Here is a 20,374-nt window from a genome sequence, read left to right on the forward strand (position 1 = left end):
GGTTAACTAAATACACTATATCTAAATACATCTGTGTTGGTGTAACTATAAAAATAAAATGTAGGATTCAATTCAATTAAATTGTATCTACATAACGCCAATAACAATTGAAATAGTTTCCAGGCGCTTTACAGAGCCCAGAACCTGAAGCCCCTTGAGCAAGCACTAACAAATGCAAAAACAGAAAATGCATTACAGTAATTGATTTTAGTGTGCTTAATTCAAAACATCTCCAGGGTATTGTCAAAGACACAAACACACAGCCAGTCTCTGTGGGGTTCCATCCAGGTCAGATGCTTTGCCAGACTTCCCCAGTGTTGTGTAATCCACTTGCCATCCAGGGGGACACCACCCCAGGGATGCGGGGGCCTGAGTGTGGGGGCCTGAGTGCGGGGGCCCTGAGTGGAGGGGCCTGAGGGAGCTCTGTGTGCATATTGATTCCTGAGGTGAGTCATTTGGCGTTGACAGCTGGCACACAATGGACGACCTCAATCCAGTGCAACCCTGTTGATATTTAACCTGGGGCATTGGAACTGCTTATGTCATCTATTCTAAGCCTTCTCTACATTGAACTGTTCCAATCACATTTTGACAGTTTGTTTACAACTGCTTATAAAAACTAAATTTTGTATATGTCTTCTGAAACCTATCACTCTCTTTGTGTATTTATTTATTCTGTTTATTGTCACCAGTTTTGTCGAATTGTTCTCTGAAGTGCACTATAACACTGTGACTGTAAGACTGTAGCCTAACAAAGACAGGAGAGTTTTAGATTTATCACACTAGTGTATAGTTAGTGTGTGTGCGTATGTGTAAGCATTGTCACTGTTTCGTTTCTCCCTTGGTAAATATATCGGTGCTCCTCTCGTGCATAATCTCACACACTACATGAACTTTCACTCACATCGCACCAGTTTAATTGCCGCCTACTAAACTCGGACCAAATCTCTTGTTTCGAGATCCAATTAATTAAAGTAGGCATAGTTAACCCCCTTTTAATTGCCCTTGTGTATCGTCCACCAAAGATAAATAGAGACTCTATTCCAGTATATGCGGACTTTCTTTCCAAAACCATGCCCAATTTTGATCGCATCTTAATCCTCTGGGATTTTAATATTCATGTTTTCTGTCCCTCTTAGCCACTTGTGAGTGAATTTATGCATCTAATTGAATCTTTTAATATGACTAAAATGGCCAGTTTACAACTAGCCCTGCACACAAGCTAGGCCATACACTTGACCTAGTCTTATCGTGTGGTTTTCCAATCTGCAACACGGAAGTAATTGATGCCTTTCTGTCGGATCATAGTGCTATTCTATTTGACTCATTACTGTCTTTATTGCCAACTAATTCTCATCTCCTTGTACGCTGCTCTCGCTACCTTAACTCATCGACTGCCGATAAGTTCTCCCAGGCCTTCATAGCTGCCCCAAATACATGCACTGTTGAGGCTTTCCCTCCCCATCTCTGTTTCTGTTTTTCTATTTGATTTGATATTTTATTACGATTTATTTATACAGCACTTTGGTCAACATGATTTGTTTAAATGTGCTTTATAAATACATTTGACTTGACTTGACTTGAGTTCTATGTATGTCCTCTTCAATCATGGATCACACACTCCACAATGCCACTTCCCAGGTCTGTTCAATGTGCGCACCCACAGACACACACACACACACACTCACACACACACACAGGGCACGCGCACATACACACACACACACACACACACACACAGAGAGCACACACACACACACACACACACACACGCATATTCACACACACACACACACACACACACACACACACACACACATGCACACAAACACGCACACACACACGCGCTTACACACAGCAGACAGCACAGACAGGAGGAAGAGATAATTAGGGATTGGGGGGTGTTAATCCGCCTGAGAAATGTTATTGAACCGGCAGGGATTTCACGCCAGGTTCAAGGGTCAACCTGCGTGGGCATGTGGGGAGAGCAGAACCCCAGTCACTGGCCTCCACGGTGGGGACCCCCCGCTGAGGGTAAATCCTCCATTACAGAGAGATAAATCATTATCCGTGAAAAAAAAGGGGGAAAAAACATTTTCTTCTGAGGAACTTAGCTTGAACCCGGCGCATTAAAAGCTGCGGGGACTCCCAGCGTGTATTTCCTTTTTATTTCTATTTTATTTCTATTATATTAGAAAGCACAGATGGCAACAGGCTGACATCTTCTCAAATTCTCAAATAATTAGTTTTCTCTCAAAATGTATCTCTCTCACTCTCATCTCTCAGATCTCTTTCTCTCTTTCTCTCTGTCTCTTTTTTCTGCCTCCCACTCTTTCTCTTTCTCCCTCTCTTTCTCTTCCTCCTTCTCTTTCTCTTCCTCCCTCTCTTTTGATTTCCTCCCTCCCTCCCTCCCTCCCTCCCTCTTATTCCGCTCAGACAAACACACACATCCCCACCCTGAGTGGCACAAACACACAAACATTGGCAGAGCTGTAGACTAATTGCCGTGCTTTTCCCCACCCACCTGTGCACATAATCAGACAAATACAGCCCCTAACAATAACTCCAGACTAGAAAGTCATATTTGGACTTGAATCCGTAACACTCTAGTAATGCACTCTACTGTTCAGCAGACTATAGTGATAATACTTTTGCTTGAAAATGCAACGATATATTGCATCAGCTTTGTATACACAAAGGCAAATACAGACATACACACAACATAAATTCAGACGAGACACTACACTGTGTGTATTTGAATCCACAGCACTCTACCAGTGTAGTCTACTGTTCAGCAGAACATTTGGATGATAAACTTCCTTGGTATTAAAAGCTACTGTGTGTTGCATCAGCTTAAAGGCTTGACTTTGTTGTAAGTATAACCAGACAGGGAGAGAAGATGAGCTCCATCAACTACGCCTCGTTAAAAAATGGTTATTTCACTGTTGCCACAGCAACTGCTCCTCTAGTTATCCAAATTATATGTCATTAGCCTACAGACAATTATTATGACCAGTGCAATTATGCTCAGTGGAGTAGCCAGCCCAGTGGACGTGGTATTTCTCTGTTTCAAAGCCACAGCCACAGATACTACAACAGTCTGAACAGACCCCTGTCTGAGGTGTTTCCTACCTAGACAGTCTATATTAAAAGGCTTTTGTTACGGCGGCTTTATTTGTGCAGTTCAAATGGCTAGACGGTCAGGGTGAATGTGTGTGTGTGTGTGTGTGTGTGTGTGTGTGTGTGTGTGTGTGTGTGTGTGTGTGTGTGTGTGTGTGTGTGTGTGTGTGTGTGTGTGTGTGTGTGTGTCTTTACACATTTGTCTGGGGCCTATCACAGCCATGAAGGGCTTTCACCACAGACAGCCACTCCATGTGTACACACATCAGACACTGACCTTGGGTGTGTCTGGGGAATTTGTAGAAGTCTTTTCAACACCTCACCACATGTTTATACTGAAACATGCACACACACACACACACACACACACACACACACACACACACACACACACACACACACACACACACACACACACACACACACACACACATGCATGCACATGCTCACACACACACATGCACGCTCTCACATACACACACATATGTGCGCACCCGCACACACACAAGGTTTTACCTCCATCTCCTTCCCTCTAGTCCCTCTCCGTTTCCTCCATCCCCCCTCCCATGATTGCATTTCAAATCGATGTTCTTCAGTGCAGCCAAGCAAAAAAACTCTCACCTTCTCACCTCCTGCATTCCCCCATTCCTCCCCATTCTTTTCCTCTCTGCCCCATTTGTTCCTCCTCTCTTCCTTCCTTCTCTCCCCTCTTTCGCTGCTTATCCCTCTATGCCTCTCTATCCCTCTCTCTTTACCTCCCCCTCTCTCTTTCTCCTCCCCTCTCCCTCTCTCTCTCTCCCTCTCTCCCCCCTCTTTCTCTCTCTTTCTCCTCCCCTCTCCCTCTCTCTCTCTCTCTCGCTCCCTCTCTCCATCTCTACCCCCCTCTTTCTCTCTCTCCCTCTCTCCCCCACTCTCTCTTTCTCCATGTGCTGGCACAGCAGTTTTATTGCTTCAGTCCCTCCCTGAAGGCGAGAGACAGACACTCCTTCAGGCTGTGTACGTGTCCCACCCAGCGTACCAGTGCTTGAAATCTCAAAATAAAAAATTCCCCTTGTTCTGCAAATATCCTGCAGTCAGTGGGAAATTGCATGATAATTTCATATCATTGTTTTCCAAGTTTTCTGTGTTCAGTTCTTGTTTTCCCCAACCTTGGAAGTAATTTGTGGTTTCATAATAGTCAGATGGGTTCCATTGTTTTTCTTAGAGTAATATAGATTTTCTGTCTGATATTTCCACATATTACACTAACAGTGTCCCCCAAGGTTCAGTTTATGGACCACTTATGTTCATTTACTTCATGATATACTGACTGTGAATATCATTTGACTATGAATATCGTCATCAATAATTCTGCCACTTCTGTTTCTTGAAGTGGTTTTAAACTGAACTATGACAAAATAGAATTCATAACTGGATGAATTTGTAGGCCTTGAGCAATGGCCAACTGCAAGTGCACTTGCACAAAAATGTATTGAGAGGATAACTCCATCTTACAAACGATGAATGAGCATAAGGAAAGGACTAAGGTCATGATAACAACCTGGTCAAAATGCTGCTGATCAAATTAAATGTAGCATATTGGGCACAGCTGTGGAGGATAGACAGTTCACTGGAGAGGAAAAGAGAGAACACTCCCTCTCGTTCCCTCCCTCTGAATCTTTCTATCTTTATACATGTATATATTTCTTTGTCTCTCTGTCTGTTTTTATCACCTTCCTCCTCTCAATTGTCATCACACTTCCTTACTTGTCCCCCCCCCCCCCCCCTCTCTCTGTGCATGCATTAAATATCTTTTTAACTTTCAAATCTTTTACTATTTGTTTGAATCTTTGGTATTTGGAAACTGGTGTTTCCTTCAAGAAATGCAATTCTCAAAATGTCAGCAAACGTAGGATTCTCTCCATGAATAAGACCTGGTCTCTCTGCAGCAATATTGAATCCAGTGATATTGATTCCGGCTGCCTCTATCCCTTGGGACCACTTTTAAACCTTTGGATGTAGTCTTACACCAACAACAATTCAGGAGCGTTTACTGAAACATTTTCTACTCAAGTACCAAGTCCCTCACTAAGAGGACACTGTCATCCGCACCTATGTCTTTGTGCGACATCCCACATGATTGACAATCTCTTAATTTACTGTGAACACCAGTGGCAAAGGGGGCGTCTGACTCATCGTCTGACTCAGAGGATCCTGTCCTCTGTCCACACAGACAAATAACAACTAAATCTTGCGGGGCAAGCCAGCTCTAGGGTGAGTCCCGAGATTAAACACATAAAACACCAGCCTCTGGTCACTCCAGGGCCACAGCCACAAGACTTTACTAGTCTGTCCTGACCATACCAGACCGCCTTTTCCTAAATAACTCTCTCTCTCTTTCTCTCATTTTCTCAATCTCTGTCTCTCTTTCTTTATCACTCCACTCCTTTGGACTTGACTTTACTAGTCATGCCCTACCACCTTTTCCTAACTTAATCTCTTTCTCTCTCTCTTCCACTCCACTCCTCTCTCCCCTGACAGTTTAGGATTAAGATTGAGGGGGGCGTGACATTTTAAACATATGTGACTTAAACACGCTCAAAACCCTATTTACCTGTCTCCACAGAAAGGAGTGATGGGAAGGGGGACAAGGGAGGGTATCTGGGGCATTGCTGCCTTTTCTGGAGCCATTAAGTCATTTAGCACCATCTACACAGCAGGGCACAATAAACAAACATCGCAGGAAGAGAGGAACGGTAGATAGGTGAAGGGGTCGGAAACAGGTAGGGGGGAGAGAGAGAAGGAGAGGGAGAAATGCAGGGGCGAGAGAAAGATTGCAAAGGGAAGGAGGGAGACAAGGGGGGAGGGAACACCTCTAATTATCTGTGAACGGTAATGAATTAAATAGAGTGGCATCTCCACCCCAGGTCAACAGGCTGTTGCCCTTGGCGACACTTATTCATCTGGGTACGCCCTGGAACAGAGAACACCACAAGGGCCTCATTCTGCCATCTCCAAGGTTACACAGCAGTAACCTCTGACCCTAGCTGCCTCCTGAGCTGGGTATAATCACCCAGAGCAGGAGAGATTACACTCATTCAGAGGCTATGGGAGGTGTGTGTGTGTGTGTGTGTGTGTGTGTGTGTGTGTGTGTGTGTGTGTGTGTGTGTGTGTGTGTGTGTGTGTTTGTGTGTTTGTGTGTGTGTGTGTGTGTGTGTGTGTGTGTGTGTGTGTCTGTCTGTCTGTTTGCCTGTATATGTGTGTATTTCAAGGTGTATGTGTGCCAAGATGTGCGTGCATATAAGGAAGGTGTGTGTGAAGAGTCTGATAGAGAGAGCGAGAGAGAGAGAGAGAGAGAGAGAGAGAGAGAAATAAGGGAGAGAGAGAGAGTACACATGCAGAGGGAGGGAGAGAGATGTGGATGAGAAGTGAAGTAAATTGATTTAGCCTCGCTGGAATATGCCTGTTGTGTGGAAAATATTCGGAATGGATCCGTAGGGGGTGTAAGATGGGGGTGGCACATGTGTGGGTGAGTAGGGGCGGGGGGGTAGGGGGGTGCTTGCAGGGGGAGAGATGAAAGCAAAGCAGAGAGTTCAAAGAGGGTGAGACAGCGGCAGAGAGAGAGGGGGGGGAGACAGAGAGAGCGGGAGAGAGACAGAGAGAGAGGGGGAGAGACAGAGAGAGAGGGAGGAAGGGAGGAAGGTTGATGGAGACTGATGGGGGAAGGGAAAGAGGGGATGGTAGCAAGGAGGCAAGGGCAGGGAAACCCAAAATACACAGCACAGTGGGACAATAACAAAAGGAGAGACAGAGACACAAAGTAGGAGGGACAGTGGGGGACAGAGAGAGAGACAGAGAGAACATGCAAACGAGAGAGTGGAGAGCAGGAGAGGTAGTCAGGTAAAGGAAGAGCTTACGAATTAGAGGAGAAGAGGGGCCTGTCTGAATGACAAGGGGAGAATGAGGAGGCAGCCAAGTGTAGGAAAATAAGTGAGAGAGAGAAAGGAAGAGAGATGGCGAAAGAGAGAGAGATAGAGAAAAGGAGGGGAGAGAGAGAGTGAAAAGGAGGAGGGGAAAGAGAGAAAACAAGAGACTAAGCAGGAGAGAGAGAGATACAGATAGTGAGAGAGAGAGAGAGAGAGAACAAGAGACTAAGCAGGAGAGAGATGGAGAGACAGATAGTGAGAGGGAGAGCTTAAGGGACAGAGTGGGAGAAAGGAGGGTTTGAAGGACAAGGCGAGAATGAGAAGGGAGCCATGTCTAGAAAAACTAGTGACAGTGAGACAGAGAGAGAGGAGGATAGAGAGAGAAATGGAGAGACTTAATGAGGCATAGAGAGAGAGAGAAATGGAGAGACTTAATGAGGGTGAAAGAGAAAGAGAGAGATCAGAGATCAAGACAGACAAGTACATGGGAGTGTTTGAAGGACAAAGGGGAGAATGAGAGAGCATACTCAAGAACAACTTGTGATGGAGAGAAAGGAGGAAAGAAAGGAGAAAATAAAAAATGAGTTGGAAGGTTAGGGAGAGAGAGAGAGAGAGAAGGAGAGGCAGAACAGAAAGAGAGAGGGAAGGAGAGGTAGAACAGAAAGAGTGAGGGGAAGAGAGAACAGAGAGAGAGAGAAGGAGGGGGAGAACAGAGAGAGAGAGAAAGGAGAGGCGCTGGAGGCTGGAGTCTGAGGTGGAAAAAAGAGCGGGGTGTGTAAAATCTAGCCTCCAGGTCCTCTCAGCATCACTCCTCTCCTGTGTGTGTAATCCGCCTCTTAAGGAGAGCTTGATAACAGCCTTCCCCACAAGTGCCAGTGCTCGCTCTGCACCACAGCGCCCCGCTACCCTCCACACCGCCCACTCTATGGCCCATTGCAGCGCTCTGGCGTAACACCACATCCTCTTCAAGTATCTCAACACAGCGCTTCACCACACCAAGCCTGCAGCAGCAGCACTATATATTTAAGGGCATCCAGAGTCAAATAGCCTAATGTGTGACTTGCATTACAATACACCTCTCTCAGAGTCCCCTCCCAGCGATTTCTGTGTGTTTCGCTTGCTCTCTCTCTCTCCTTTTCACAATCTCCCTGCCTTTCTTTTTCTGTGTCTATCTCTTTCTCACCATATCCCTGTCTTTCTCTCTCTGTGTGTCCCACTTTCTCACCATATCCCTGTTTTTCTCTTTCTGTGTCTTTCTCTTTCTCTCTCGCTGTGACGGTGTCTCTTTTTCTCACTCCTTCGATAAGCCTACCAATTTAAATGTAATCTCAACTTAATGTGCTTTATTGGCACGACTGTGCAGTGTACAATATTGCCAAATCAAACTACAAAATACACATTTCTATGAAAAGTAATTGATTGCATGGAGATGGATTAAAGATTAGAGTACAAAACATGGACTATTATATATCACTTGAACTTTTGTTTTTCTTTATTTTTTCTCCTTTTCCTTTCCTTTCCTTTCACCCTTTCTTTAGAACCGACAGTGGGATGGCCTCACCAGCTTTAAAGATGTCTCTCCTCTTTAGAACCGACAGTGGTGTGGCCTCACTAGGTTTTAAGATGTCTCTATTCTTTTGTTGTTTGTTTTACTTCTAACAGAATATATTTCAGTTTCCCTATATTTCTCCCTCTCCTTCTCTGTCTCTCTCTGCATATAACACCATGCAGAAGACGAATAGAAATTCAACAAAAAAAATCTTGAGTGTTAAAAGTGATCTCTCCTCATCATCTCCTTTCCTCGTTGATGTATTCTTGATGGATCACATATACGTATGAGTATCAGTGAATTGAAATCCCTAATAGATGTATTATGCATTTATTTTATTTAAATCTCTTTCCTGTCTCTTCGTGTGTTCTGCATGTCGCTCCCCTCTGTGTAGTTGTGGCCAGAGATCGACCAACCCCCACTGCACAGAGCAGGGCTTCACATTACAGGGGGAGTGTGTGAGATGCATGGTAATGAATCTGATTCAGGCTCTCATCAACCTCACTCTCACCCCTTTTACCTGAGGTGCATGTGTGTGTGAGTGTGTGTGTGTGTGTGTGTGTGTGTGTGAGTGTGTGAGTGTGTGTGTGTGTGTGTGTGTGAGTGTGCCAGCGTGTGTGTTTGTGTGTCTGGATGTGTGTGTGTGTGTGTGTGTGTGTGTGTGTGTGTGTGTGTGTGTTTATGTCTTCTCCTCTGTGTGTCGTGTGCACGTTTGTGCATGCTCACATGTGTGTGTGCGTGCGTGTGTTTGTGTGTGTGTGTGCGCACATATGAGTGTGTGTGTGTGTGTGTGTTTTAGAGGGTGGCTGATACTCCCATTAACATTCTCCTGCTCCCATCTCTGTTGCTCCAGCCGACCCCACTTAAACCAGGGTTGACTCAGTGCTGATCAGCAGCCAACTCACCACCCTACTTAACCCACAAACACCATTTCACTGCTGTTCATCTACTTATACCAGCATTTGTTTTATGTTACACGCATTACATTTCACTGTGTGGGTTTATCTAAGCAAAAATGATAAAACACCCCTCACTTATGTTACACGCACTCGATTTCACTGTTTCTGTTTATCTAACCAAAAACGATAAAACACCCTTAACTTATGTTACACGCATTCGATTCAAGTGTTTCGGTTTATCTTAGCAAAAACGAAAAAACACCCCTCACTTTTGTTACACGCTTCCGATTTCACTCTTTGTGTTTGTCTAACCAAAAACGATAAAACACCCCTCATTGTCACTAATGACATAGCAAACACATCCCATTACATTCTACTCTACAGTGCATCTGGGCTCTATTCCAGAAATGTGGTTATTTCAAATTAACTACATCATTCAGCTGAAGGTATGAAAATAACTCTGGTTTGCGGGTCAGTTTTGGAAATGGTTGCAAGCATGTGTGATGGCTAAAGCAAGTTAACCGGCAGAATTTAACCTTGGCCATCTCAATAAATACTTCAATTATACTGTGGTGCAACCATACACTTGAAATAGCAGTTCTCACACAGTAGTACTTGAAGTGTTTTCTATATCTATAACTGCTGTCAGCATAGCCTGGGTGTCATCCGTTTTGTACGCGCTCTACTGATTGCTGCCTTCTCGCTGAACAAACCGTCTGGGATCGCTCCACCCGGTTTGGTCTGGTTATGATGTCACGTAATGAGCTGAACCATGTGGGGCGCGCTGGGCGGGGGCAAGTTTCTTGCATAAGAGAGGCACAAGTTGGTAAATCAAACTCTTTCAAAAACCAGTTGGTAGCGGGGTGAGAACGTCTTTCCCGGAAAGAAAAGCTTTCAGTGCCTCATTTTGCTCACGTTCAGCTCTGAAATTCCGTCTAAATCAGCAAGAACAGACGAAATCGTCGGCTCGATCAAGCTAGAACTTGTTTCGGCTTCCGTGCCGGCCATGTTTATGATAATGAGAAGCCTTCCCGCTGGGGCGCATATGGAAGGGACCAATCAGCGCGCTCGGCCATATTCTGACCGAATATTCATATTCCAGGCCAAACCGGGTGGAGCGATCCCAGACGTTTTTTTCAGCGAGAAGGCAGCAATCAGTGGTGCGCTTACAAAACGGATGCCACCCAGGCTACTGTCAGCAGACATATAGCGCTGCATTTGAAATAGCTGTTCTCACACAGTATTGCAGTGGTTTTTATATACCGGCAGCAGACATCCAATGCTTCACTAGCTCACGTTAGGGCTATCATAGTATGCAGTGGTTTTTAATGCTTCACTAGCTCATGTTAGGGCTATCATAGTATGCAGTGGTTTTTAATGCTTCACTAGCTCATGTTAGGGCTATCATAGTATGCAGTGGTAATTTAATGCTTCACTAGCTCATGTTAGGGCTATCATAGTATGCAGTGGTTTTTAATGCTTCACTAGCTCATGTTAGGGCTATCATAGTATGCAGTGGTTTTTAATACTTCACTAGCTCATGTTAGGGCTATCATAGTATGTTGAGTGCTCTCACTGGAGCTGTGATTGGCTGTGTGGGTCCACAGCCAATCACCTACTTCGCCTGTCTCAGACAGTTTTGTTCTGTTTGCAAAAGAGAGAGCGGGGCATGAATGCATAAGCAAAGAGCGTGAATGTAGGAGAGGTTATTTGCTCTGCACTTAAGCGAGGCATGCTCACAGTGATAGTTTCCTTTTCCTCTATTAAACGAAAAAATAACTAATTATTTTAGCAGAGAATCAGCTCCGAGCTGATTCTCAATTTGTCATTTTTTTTTTTTTTTAAATCTGAAGCGCTGCTACACTTGCCAAGATAATTAAGAATATTTTCCCTTTTCGTCATACAGTATAAATCATGTAAACCTGGTATTAACTCGTCTGTGACCTGAGCCTCGTGAACCACTTCCAACTCCCATGTTCTGAAGGGTGGAATCCCTAGCTCTTAAAAAATCAATCAGTGCAGAACGAAGGCTTATCAACGATGATTGATTAATATTCCTGTGGAGCAGCTTCACACACACTCCAGGGGAAAAGCAACATAGCCCAGGGTATGGCTGTGAAGCAACTTCACACACACTACAGGGGAAACGCTACATAGCCCAAGGTATGGCTGTAAGGCAGCTTCACATTCCCAGCTGAAAAGGAGAAGCCCTCTGTCACTTTATCGTAGGGGGAAGTACACCGAGATGAATAAAATGAAATAAGCCTTTGATGTTACATAATTGTCCTGATCTGACATCGTTCGTTTAACAACCATTACCATATTTGTTTTTATGTCTGGGAGATCTGTATAGAGATCTAGGAGTCTGATAGCTGTCTCCATCCCTCCCCCTACTTATTTAGCTTTCTCTCTCAAGACACACAGACAAACACACACACACACACACACACACACACATACACACACACACACACACACACACACACACACACACACACACACACACACACACACACACACCACACACACACACACACAAACACACACACAATTATACAATGAGTATTCCTCTCTTTCTGTCTCTCTGACATTTACACATATACTACCTCCCCCTTCTTTCACACACCCACACATAAAATGTCACACCAGCACACAAATATGCATATAATTACACACACGCACACACACACATGAATGATTACAGCTTTTAGCTAATCCCTCTGTCTGTCTCTCCCACTGACTATTGCCTGGATTATTTGGAGGTAGGCAGCTGTCATTTTGCTTCAAACAGCCACCAGTGTTTCTCTGAGTCCCCCCCCCCTTCAATCCCTTACTGTGACACCTGACCCTGTCAAATACATCACAAGGTAACAGTCTGCACTTATGAGATGCTTGCCACAAGCAATAAACCTGGACCTCCCCACAAACTAAAACACATGTAGTCAGGGGACACACACGCAAACACACACACACACGCGCACACACAAGCGCACACACACACACACACACACACACACACACACACACACATGCACACACACACACACACACACACACACACACACACACACACACACACACACACACACACACCACACACACACACAAACACACACACAATTATACAATGAGTATTCCTCTCTTTCTGTCTCTCTGACATTTACACATATACTACCTCCCCCTTCTTTCACACACCCACACATAAAATGTCACACCAGCACACAACTATGCATATAATTACACACACGCACACACACACATGAATGATTACAGCTTTTAGCTAATCCCTCTGTCTGTCTCTCCCACTGACTATTGCCTGGATTATTTGGAGGTAGGCAGCTGTCATTTTGCTTCAAACAGCCACCAGTGTTTCTCTGAGTCCCCCCCCCCTTCAATCCCTTACTGTGACACCTGACCCTGTCAAATACATCACAAAGTAACAGTCTGCACTTATGAGATGCTTGCCACAAGCAATAAACCTGGACCTCCCCACAAACTAAAACACATGTAGTCAGGGGACACACACGCAAACACACACACACACGCGCACACACAAGCGCACACACACACACACACACACACACACACACACACACACACACATGCACACACACACACACACACACACACACACACACACACTAATTCCAAAAATAAATGGCTCGTTAGTACATTTCTCATCACTCTAAGTAGCCTTCCTGCACATCTCATTTTTCATGTATGTCTGTCCTTAATTCCCCCATCCTCTTTGAATTCCGTCCTTGTTTCCTTTCACGTTTTTACCAAAGGGAAGGTTAGAACGAAAGGAAGGAAGAACGGAGGGATGGAAGGAACGAAGTTAAAAGGTGAAAATGTGTACAAGATGCAAAAACATCAGAATCCTGTTCAATTGAGAGAGAGACTGCATTCATATATTAGATTTATTAGCTATTGTTGTTGATGTTTTTGCTGATATTGATATTGTTTTGGAGGGTTTTAACAGACACAATCAGTGTGACACAAGCAAGCCTTACCGAGTCCTCTTGAGAGTTACTGAGCTCCGCTCCCTCCTTCTTTACCTCTATGTCTCTCTCTTTCTCACTCTCTCACTCACTCTCTCTCACTCTCTCTCTCCCTCTCTCTCTCACTTCCTCTCTCTCTCTCTCTCTCTCGATCTCTCACTCAGTCTTACTCTCACTCTCTTTCTCTCTCTGTCTCTGTCACAAACAGTTTTTGGGAAAGTGCAATGACATAGTTTCGTATGGTGACAGGCCTGCTGTGTTGTAGCTGAACTCATTTGCCTTCTGCAAGACTCAAAGCTTTGATGGGTGTTTTCTCTCTGTCTCTGGAGATGTTTGTAAACAAAAGCACAGGTAGCAGATGAACAGAGAATAAAAAAGGATGCATACTAAAGAAGGCTGATCTGTTATCGTGTGAGAGTGTGTTTTTATAATAATTGTCAGGTTTTAATGGCACACACGACACACTGGAACACACATGTAAATATATGTAGGCGACACAGGACACACACACGCAGGCCTAAGGTCGCGGTGAATTTATCCTCTGCCTTTTCCCATCCTAGAACGTCCCTCCTCCAGGACCCCCCAGGAGCAGTAGGCAGCTTGTAGCGCCCAGGGACCAAGTGAGTGAACTGTCAATTTTTGGTCAGGGATGGACATGTGTGCTGTTCTTCTTACATGTTTTTCTGTTGGGGTTCTTAGTGGAGGAAACCCCTTGTGAACACGAGGAGAACATACGCACTAAAGGTCTGGGACCTGCCCCCCAGAGCCAACAGCGCCCCATGTGGGAATCGAACCCATGACTTGCTGTGAGGCGGCAGTGCAAGCAACTTAGCCACCGTGCCATTTTAGAACAGGTTGTACCCATGACAACAAGCAGGGAATTTAGAAGAATGTAGAATGCAGTAGAATGCCCTGCTACTGATAAATGAGCATCTTTGCTGTGAGACTAGAACATCTAGAAAGTAAAGCAATACCCTGTTGTGGCTTCTTTACGCTGGGATGAACTCTACACTCAGGCGGAACTGTATAGGGTGCAACCGCAGCAGGTTACACCACCATCTTTAAGAGTTTTATTCATTCTTTATTAACAGGGTGGCAGCGAGATGGAGAGCTGAGACACGCAGCATCAGGACCAGCTACCCTGGCCAGGCTTCCAGTGGCGTCATCCCCATTCATCCCCACCGTGTCCCTGTTCCACTGAAGGGCTCAGGCGAATTTACAGTCGGGCATGGCCCTAGACGGCCTGCTCCAGGCTTACACAAGTCATTCAAGCCGCCCTATTCATCCCTGCTCTGTGAAGCGCAGAAATCAATTATGGCTGTCATCTTAGGGCAAACAGCAGAAAAACTGCCGTCTCCATCTCCACCGCGCTTCATCCCGCCACCCCCACCCTTCAGCCTCTCTCTCTCTCTTTCTCCCTCTCTTCCTCCCTCTCTCCCTCCACCTCTCTCTCTCTCTTTCTCCCTCTCTTCCTCCCTCTCTCCCTCCACTTCTCTCTTTCTCCCTCTCTTCCTCCCTCTCTCCCTCCACCTCTCTCTTTCTCCCTCTCTTCCTCTCTTTCTCCCTCTCTCCCTCCACCTCTCTCTTTCTCCCTCTCTTCCTCTCTTTCTCCCTCTCTTCCTCCCTCTCTCACTCCACCTCTCTCTTTCTCCCTCTCATCCTCCCTCTCTCCCTCCACCTCTCTCTTTCTCCCTCTCTTCCTCCCTCTCTCCCTCCACCTCTCTTTTTCTCCCTCTCTTCCTCTCACCTCACACCTCCCCTGCTCTACTCTCTCTTTTTCTACCTCTTTTTTATCCATCACTCTCCCTCTGTCATTCCACCAGGACTCCTGCTCTCTTGATCTCTCTCTCTTTCTATCTATCTGCTCTCTATATCCCCCTCTTCTCCTCCTCTCTCATCTCTCTCTCTCTCTCTATCTGCCTCTCGTCTTGTCCTCTCTCTCTCTCATCTCTCTCTCTCTCTCTCACTGACTCTCTCTCTCTTTTGTCTCTGCATTCTGCCCCACCCTCTCTCTGTTTCTCATACACCTTTTCTGACTGTGAGTTAAATTCAGACTCCCTGCATTGCCATAAGCACACCCTAGAGTGTGGAAAGAGCAGGGGGTTCAGTCATGCGTGCAAACTGACTCTCACCATGAGAAACCTGCCCATAAGCACACGGTCCCATAGAGCTGCTTATGCAGAAGATCTCATCATGCATGTAAATTACTACATTATAGGGCTGTTGTCGTGCAAATATGTCATAGTCTGTATTGCACATAAACACACAAACACACACACACACACACACATACACACACACACACACACACACACACACACAAACAAACACATTCAGACACACATGCACACACACACATACTGAGAAACTGCTGCAGTTATACGACTGGTGAATATTACCATAAATACATTTGTCACAGTTCTCACTCAACACACACACACACACACACACGCACACACACACACACTCAAAACTGCTGCTGTTTCAGATCTACCTCCTCTTTCTTAATCAATCATTCTTTCTACGGTAATACACCAACCCCCGTTCCCACTTTAGATTAGTCCATGTCCCCAAGCCTCATCGCAATCCAACAGGAAACATTTGCCTGAGCAGTACAGTATGTTCTCCTGTTTTCTTACAGCACATCTGACTTTAAACATGCATCAGCAGCACCATATCTTTGACTGTTTTATCACAACATCTACCTGAAAAAGGGACATCCTTTGCCTCGTGTCGTGACTGAGGACAGACCATTAAACAGAACAAGCAGACCTACAGAAAAGCTCTTATCAACAAGCCAATTAGGCTCGATGTGACTAATCGCTTCTCCCGAAAAAAGTACCCGACTTGCACAAACAAATGGGGATGACGGATTGCCAACTTTCTCGTCCGATCAATAATGCATGTGCCGGCATCCATTGCCTTCTGCTCACTTGCTCTTCCTGCGCCTCAGCTGAAACATTTGTAACACATTTTGTACCAGACAGGCATTTTCAGTAGTCCATCATCATTATCTTGGTAATTACATTGGTCACGCTCTCGTGATTCTCCACGCTAACGGCTTGAGACTGTAGAGGGTTCAGTGGGTTTGGTAATTAGTTCAATGACTATGATTAATACTTGCAAAATCTCTCTAAGTCTGGCCAAGGAATCAATCAGGGTTGCAGATCTAAGGCTCAATAACATCACTGATGGGGAGAAACGCAGAAAAAGGTAACCACTTCAGGTGATAGCTCATTTCCTTGTATTATAAGCATGTTATTACAAGGTAATAGTTAGCATAAACACAGGTATGTTAAGCACGCATGATAATGACTAGTTCATGCATGTTCAGCTGCAGACATACATGGAGCCACAGACTGAACAGAATGTACCCTGCAACACTGCTTACTGGCATGTTACCATGCTACTGAAATGCATTCCATCTTTTAACTGTTTGGACTTATTCACATATGTTTGTCACAGAACAGCAAAGAGGTTATTGATTAGACTGACATGGAAAAGCGGCAGGCCTATTGATCATTAATATCTTATGGCTTTGCTGTAAGTGCTAACATCAGCGGCTGACTGACAGCCCGTCATCGTGCTTGTGGGTAGTGGGTGCTTTCAGCGTTCCAGGGGGCTCACGTCTGCTCTCCCCAGAGCTGCCGGAGAGGAGAGCCTCTTACTGTAATTGAGTGTCGAGGCAGGGCCGCCTGGACTGTTCCACTGCTATCAGCTCAGCTCAGCTCAGCTCAGCTCGAGGAACAACAAGTCAACAGTGGAGACAGTAACGAGCGCGCTTCGAGCCGATGATGCACTCCTCCTCGACACTGATTCACTCCTGTTGCCCTGTCAGGGGCTCCTGTGTCAGGGGGAAGTCGTGCAGAGGAGGACAAAAGACACAGAGATGGCAGCGCAGAGAGAGAAGCAAGGACTGTCTCCGCTGGAGAGGGGAGGAGAGGAGGAGGAGGGGAGAAAGCATGTGAGTGTGAGTGTGTGTGTGTGTGTGTGTGTGTGTGTGTGTGTGTGTGTGTGTGTGTCTGTGTGTCTGTGTCTGTGTGTGTGTCTGTGTGTGTGTGTGTGTGTGTGGGTGTGTGTGTGTGTGCGTGTGCGCGTGCGTGTGCGTGTGCTTGTGTGTGTGTGTGCGTGTGCGTGTGTGCGTGTGCGTGTGTGTTTAAGTGAGTGCGTGCAAGTGTGTGTGTGTGTGTGTGTGTGTGTGCACGAGAGAAACACGAGAGGGAGGGAGAGAGGAAGACGAGAGGAGAAGAAAGACTCTTACCTGGAACATGACTCGATATTGCTCCTCTGGTTTCTGCATCACACACATGTTGCACCCCATGGTGACGTCAGTTCAGTCTCTCCCAGTCCAAATGGATCCAGAGAATCAAACCTCCTCTCTCTGCGTCGACCCACACAGGGGGGCAGTGAGGCCTTCAAACTAGCCCAACTAGTTTAAGACGCCAACCAAATAGTCCTCAAAGATTAACAGTCCAAAACTTGTGTTGAGATCCAGGTGGTCCTCTACGGAAACTGTTTAAAATAGCCAGTGAGACACTCTTCGGTTCAAGAGATTTAACATCAGATCATTTTTAATGTTCAAAGACCCATGTTTCATCTGAGGAGCACGGGGCTCACAGTCAGACTTCTGAGAACATTCGATAGCATTTGATTTCAGAAATATTGTATTGATCTGTGAGACTGGCTGTTTTGGAAGAAACAACTAAGGATGCACTTTCAGCATGTATCCATCTGTCTCTGTTTCCATGGTGAAGCTTTTACAACATGGTCAGGTTAGTCTTGCGAAGTGTGTTGTTACAGTGCTACATTTTTTAATGAGGTCATTAATGACTCATTGAGCAGCAACTTTACACTGATCGGATGTTAAACAATACAACTCCACAAATAAGAATCTGGTAAATTATCTGTATCTTTTTACCATTGTCACTGTGTCACCATCAGGTGCTGCCAACGCTGGTGATTATGTTCCTGATTAAGGCGCCCAGCATTTAAAGTGTCAGTATCTTATTCTCCAAACTTGCAGTTTCTTGAAAGCTTTTCCGTTATTCCTCTGTTCTTGAGCTTGTATTTTTAATGAAATCTGCGTTGTGCTTGAGTGCGTTCGTTCCTCTCTGCCTCAACCGTGACAGTTTCTAATAGTCTCTCAGGTGTTCGTCTGCTCCACCGTCAAATCTGTGTTGCACTTGAATGTGCTGTCTTCCTCTTGACAGCCTCTGCCGCTGAAGCCCACACTTCTTTCCAGCCCAAGCGGAGTGATGTTCCCCGCAAATCACAAAAGAGCTTTCGCGTTGCCCGCAATACACCTCTCCTCCTCCGGCGGCTGCGACAGATAATCCAGCCAGCCAGCTGCAGCCACACTCGCTGGGGAAGCTTCAAAGTTGCAGCCCACAGAGCTGTGAGTGCACTTGTCAAAGGAACCCTTCCCTCTTCTGTCTGGTTCTTACTTTCCTTTCCACACAAAGTTCCTGAACATCACTTCTCGTTTGCAGCTTTTCAACTTTAGGGGGGTGGGGGAAGGTGGGGGGTGGAGAGGTAGGATAGAAAATGTGCTTTAGATGTGTTCTACTTGCACACTCTCAGAAAAAGTACTTATTTTGAAGCTGCAAATCTCCAGTTGAGTCCACTGTGCTTTTCAGCTTTCATAAAGCTCTCATTTTTCAGAGGCTGTGGAATTGTGTGGTCCCTTTACAATGCATATAAACACAATAAAAATGCCCCTGTAACACTTTTCCCTGAAGGCCCTCCCCCTCCTCTCTGCTCCAGGTTTGTGTGCTCCTTGTTTGCGTTGTCAAATGAGGCAGGCTGTTTAGGAGGCAGCGAGCAGGAAACTCCAGTGCCACGCACACCTGCACACACATATGGGAGACTCAACAACAGCAGGCGGCTCAGAGGAGAGAGACGCTCTCCCTCTCCTCTCCTCTCCTCTCCTCTCCTCTCTTTTCTCTTTCCTATCCGACTGGCTGTATGTCGTGACAGCCTATATGTTTCTGTCAGCACTCTGGCCGGTTAAGACACCGAAAGACGAATGGGTTTCTGTCAGCACATGTAAATGTGTTTACCTCTGAAAGGGAACTGTCACACCCACACAACAGTGAGTGATCTGTAAATCATAACAGCGGGTTAAAAGTCAACCGCCAGCGAAGCTCAAACTCTGGAATAAGCCCTGGAACAGCAAATTCACTGGAAAAGACACATCTGGACATGAATAACAATCATAAAACCAATTCAGCTGAAAAAGCTCTTATTGTTTGGAGAATCATTGATTTAAAGCTGTTGGTGATAAACATTAGCAGCCCTGGATTAATCCTAATTAGATTATGTGCTCTTTAAACAGAGACCAGGGATACCTTGTGCTCTGTCAGGTGTAAAAAATCAATGTCATTTTCAATATGAGATCAATAACACCTCCGGATTGCTCATTGATCCTCAAAATGAAATCATGAGGAACGTAGCAGCATCTTGTACTTCAATGTGTCTTGTCTTGGAAAAGCCTGCATATATTGTGCTGTAGTTACTCTGAGTCATAGCAGTGCTTAGTAATCTTATTGCATGCTGTATGTTCAGCAGCTTTGAGGGTTTGTTGCCTTGAGATGAGTATATTTGTACACAGCCGTCAGCCATACGTTATTCCTTCACTATGCTACGCTACCCTCAGCAAGGCAACACACACTCCTCACTCAACCCTGCAGTCCTTTACCACACCCTCTCACCCGGTCTTTCTCTCTCTTTCTCTTTCTCTCTCCCTCTTTTTTACCCTTTCCCTCTCTCTTTCTTTCTCTGTCATGAACTATTTAGCTATTTAAGCTCTATTTGTGAAGGCTTAAATGGTTTTAATCCTTCCTTCCTCGCTTTCTCTCTTTCCTTCTACTCTCCCCCTCTCTCCTCCCTCTCTCCACCCTC

General features: G+C 45.4%; 1 protein-coding gene across 1 annotated transcript in view; it reads right to left on the minus strand.

Annotated features, from left to right (window-relative positions):
* Positions 1–17,795, minus strand: part of LOC308361000 (PDZ domain-containing protein 4-like) — a gene marked incomplete at both ends in the record, with an annotated part of 31,210 nt that extends 13,415 nt beyond the window's left edge. Inside the window, one exon of the mRNA XM_080833226.1 lies at positions 17,736–17,795. Coding sequence (XP_080689352.1) covers positions 17,736–17,795 — 60 coding nt within the window. The remainder of the gene's footprint in view (positions 1–17,735) is intronic.
* Between the last annotated feature and the right edge of the window lie 2,579 nt (positions 17,796–20,374).

The sequence above is a fragment of the Sprattus sprattus genome (genome assembly GCF_963457725.1).
Source record: "Sprattus sprattus genome assembly, chromosome: 2".
In the NCBI taxonomy this organism is placed as follows: Eukaryota; Metazoa; Chordata; class Actinopteri; order Clupeiformes; family Clupeidae; genus Sprattus; species Sprattus sprattus.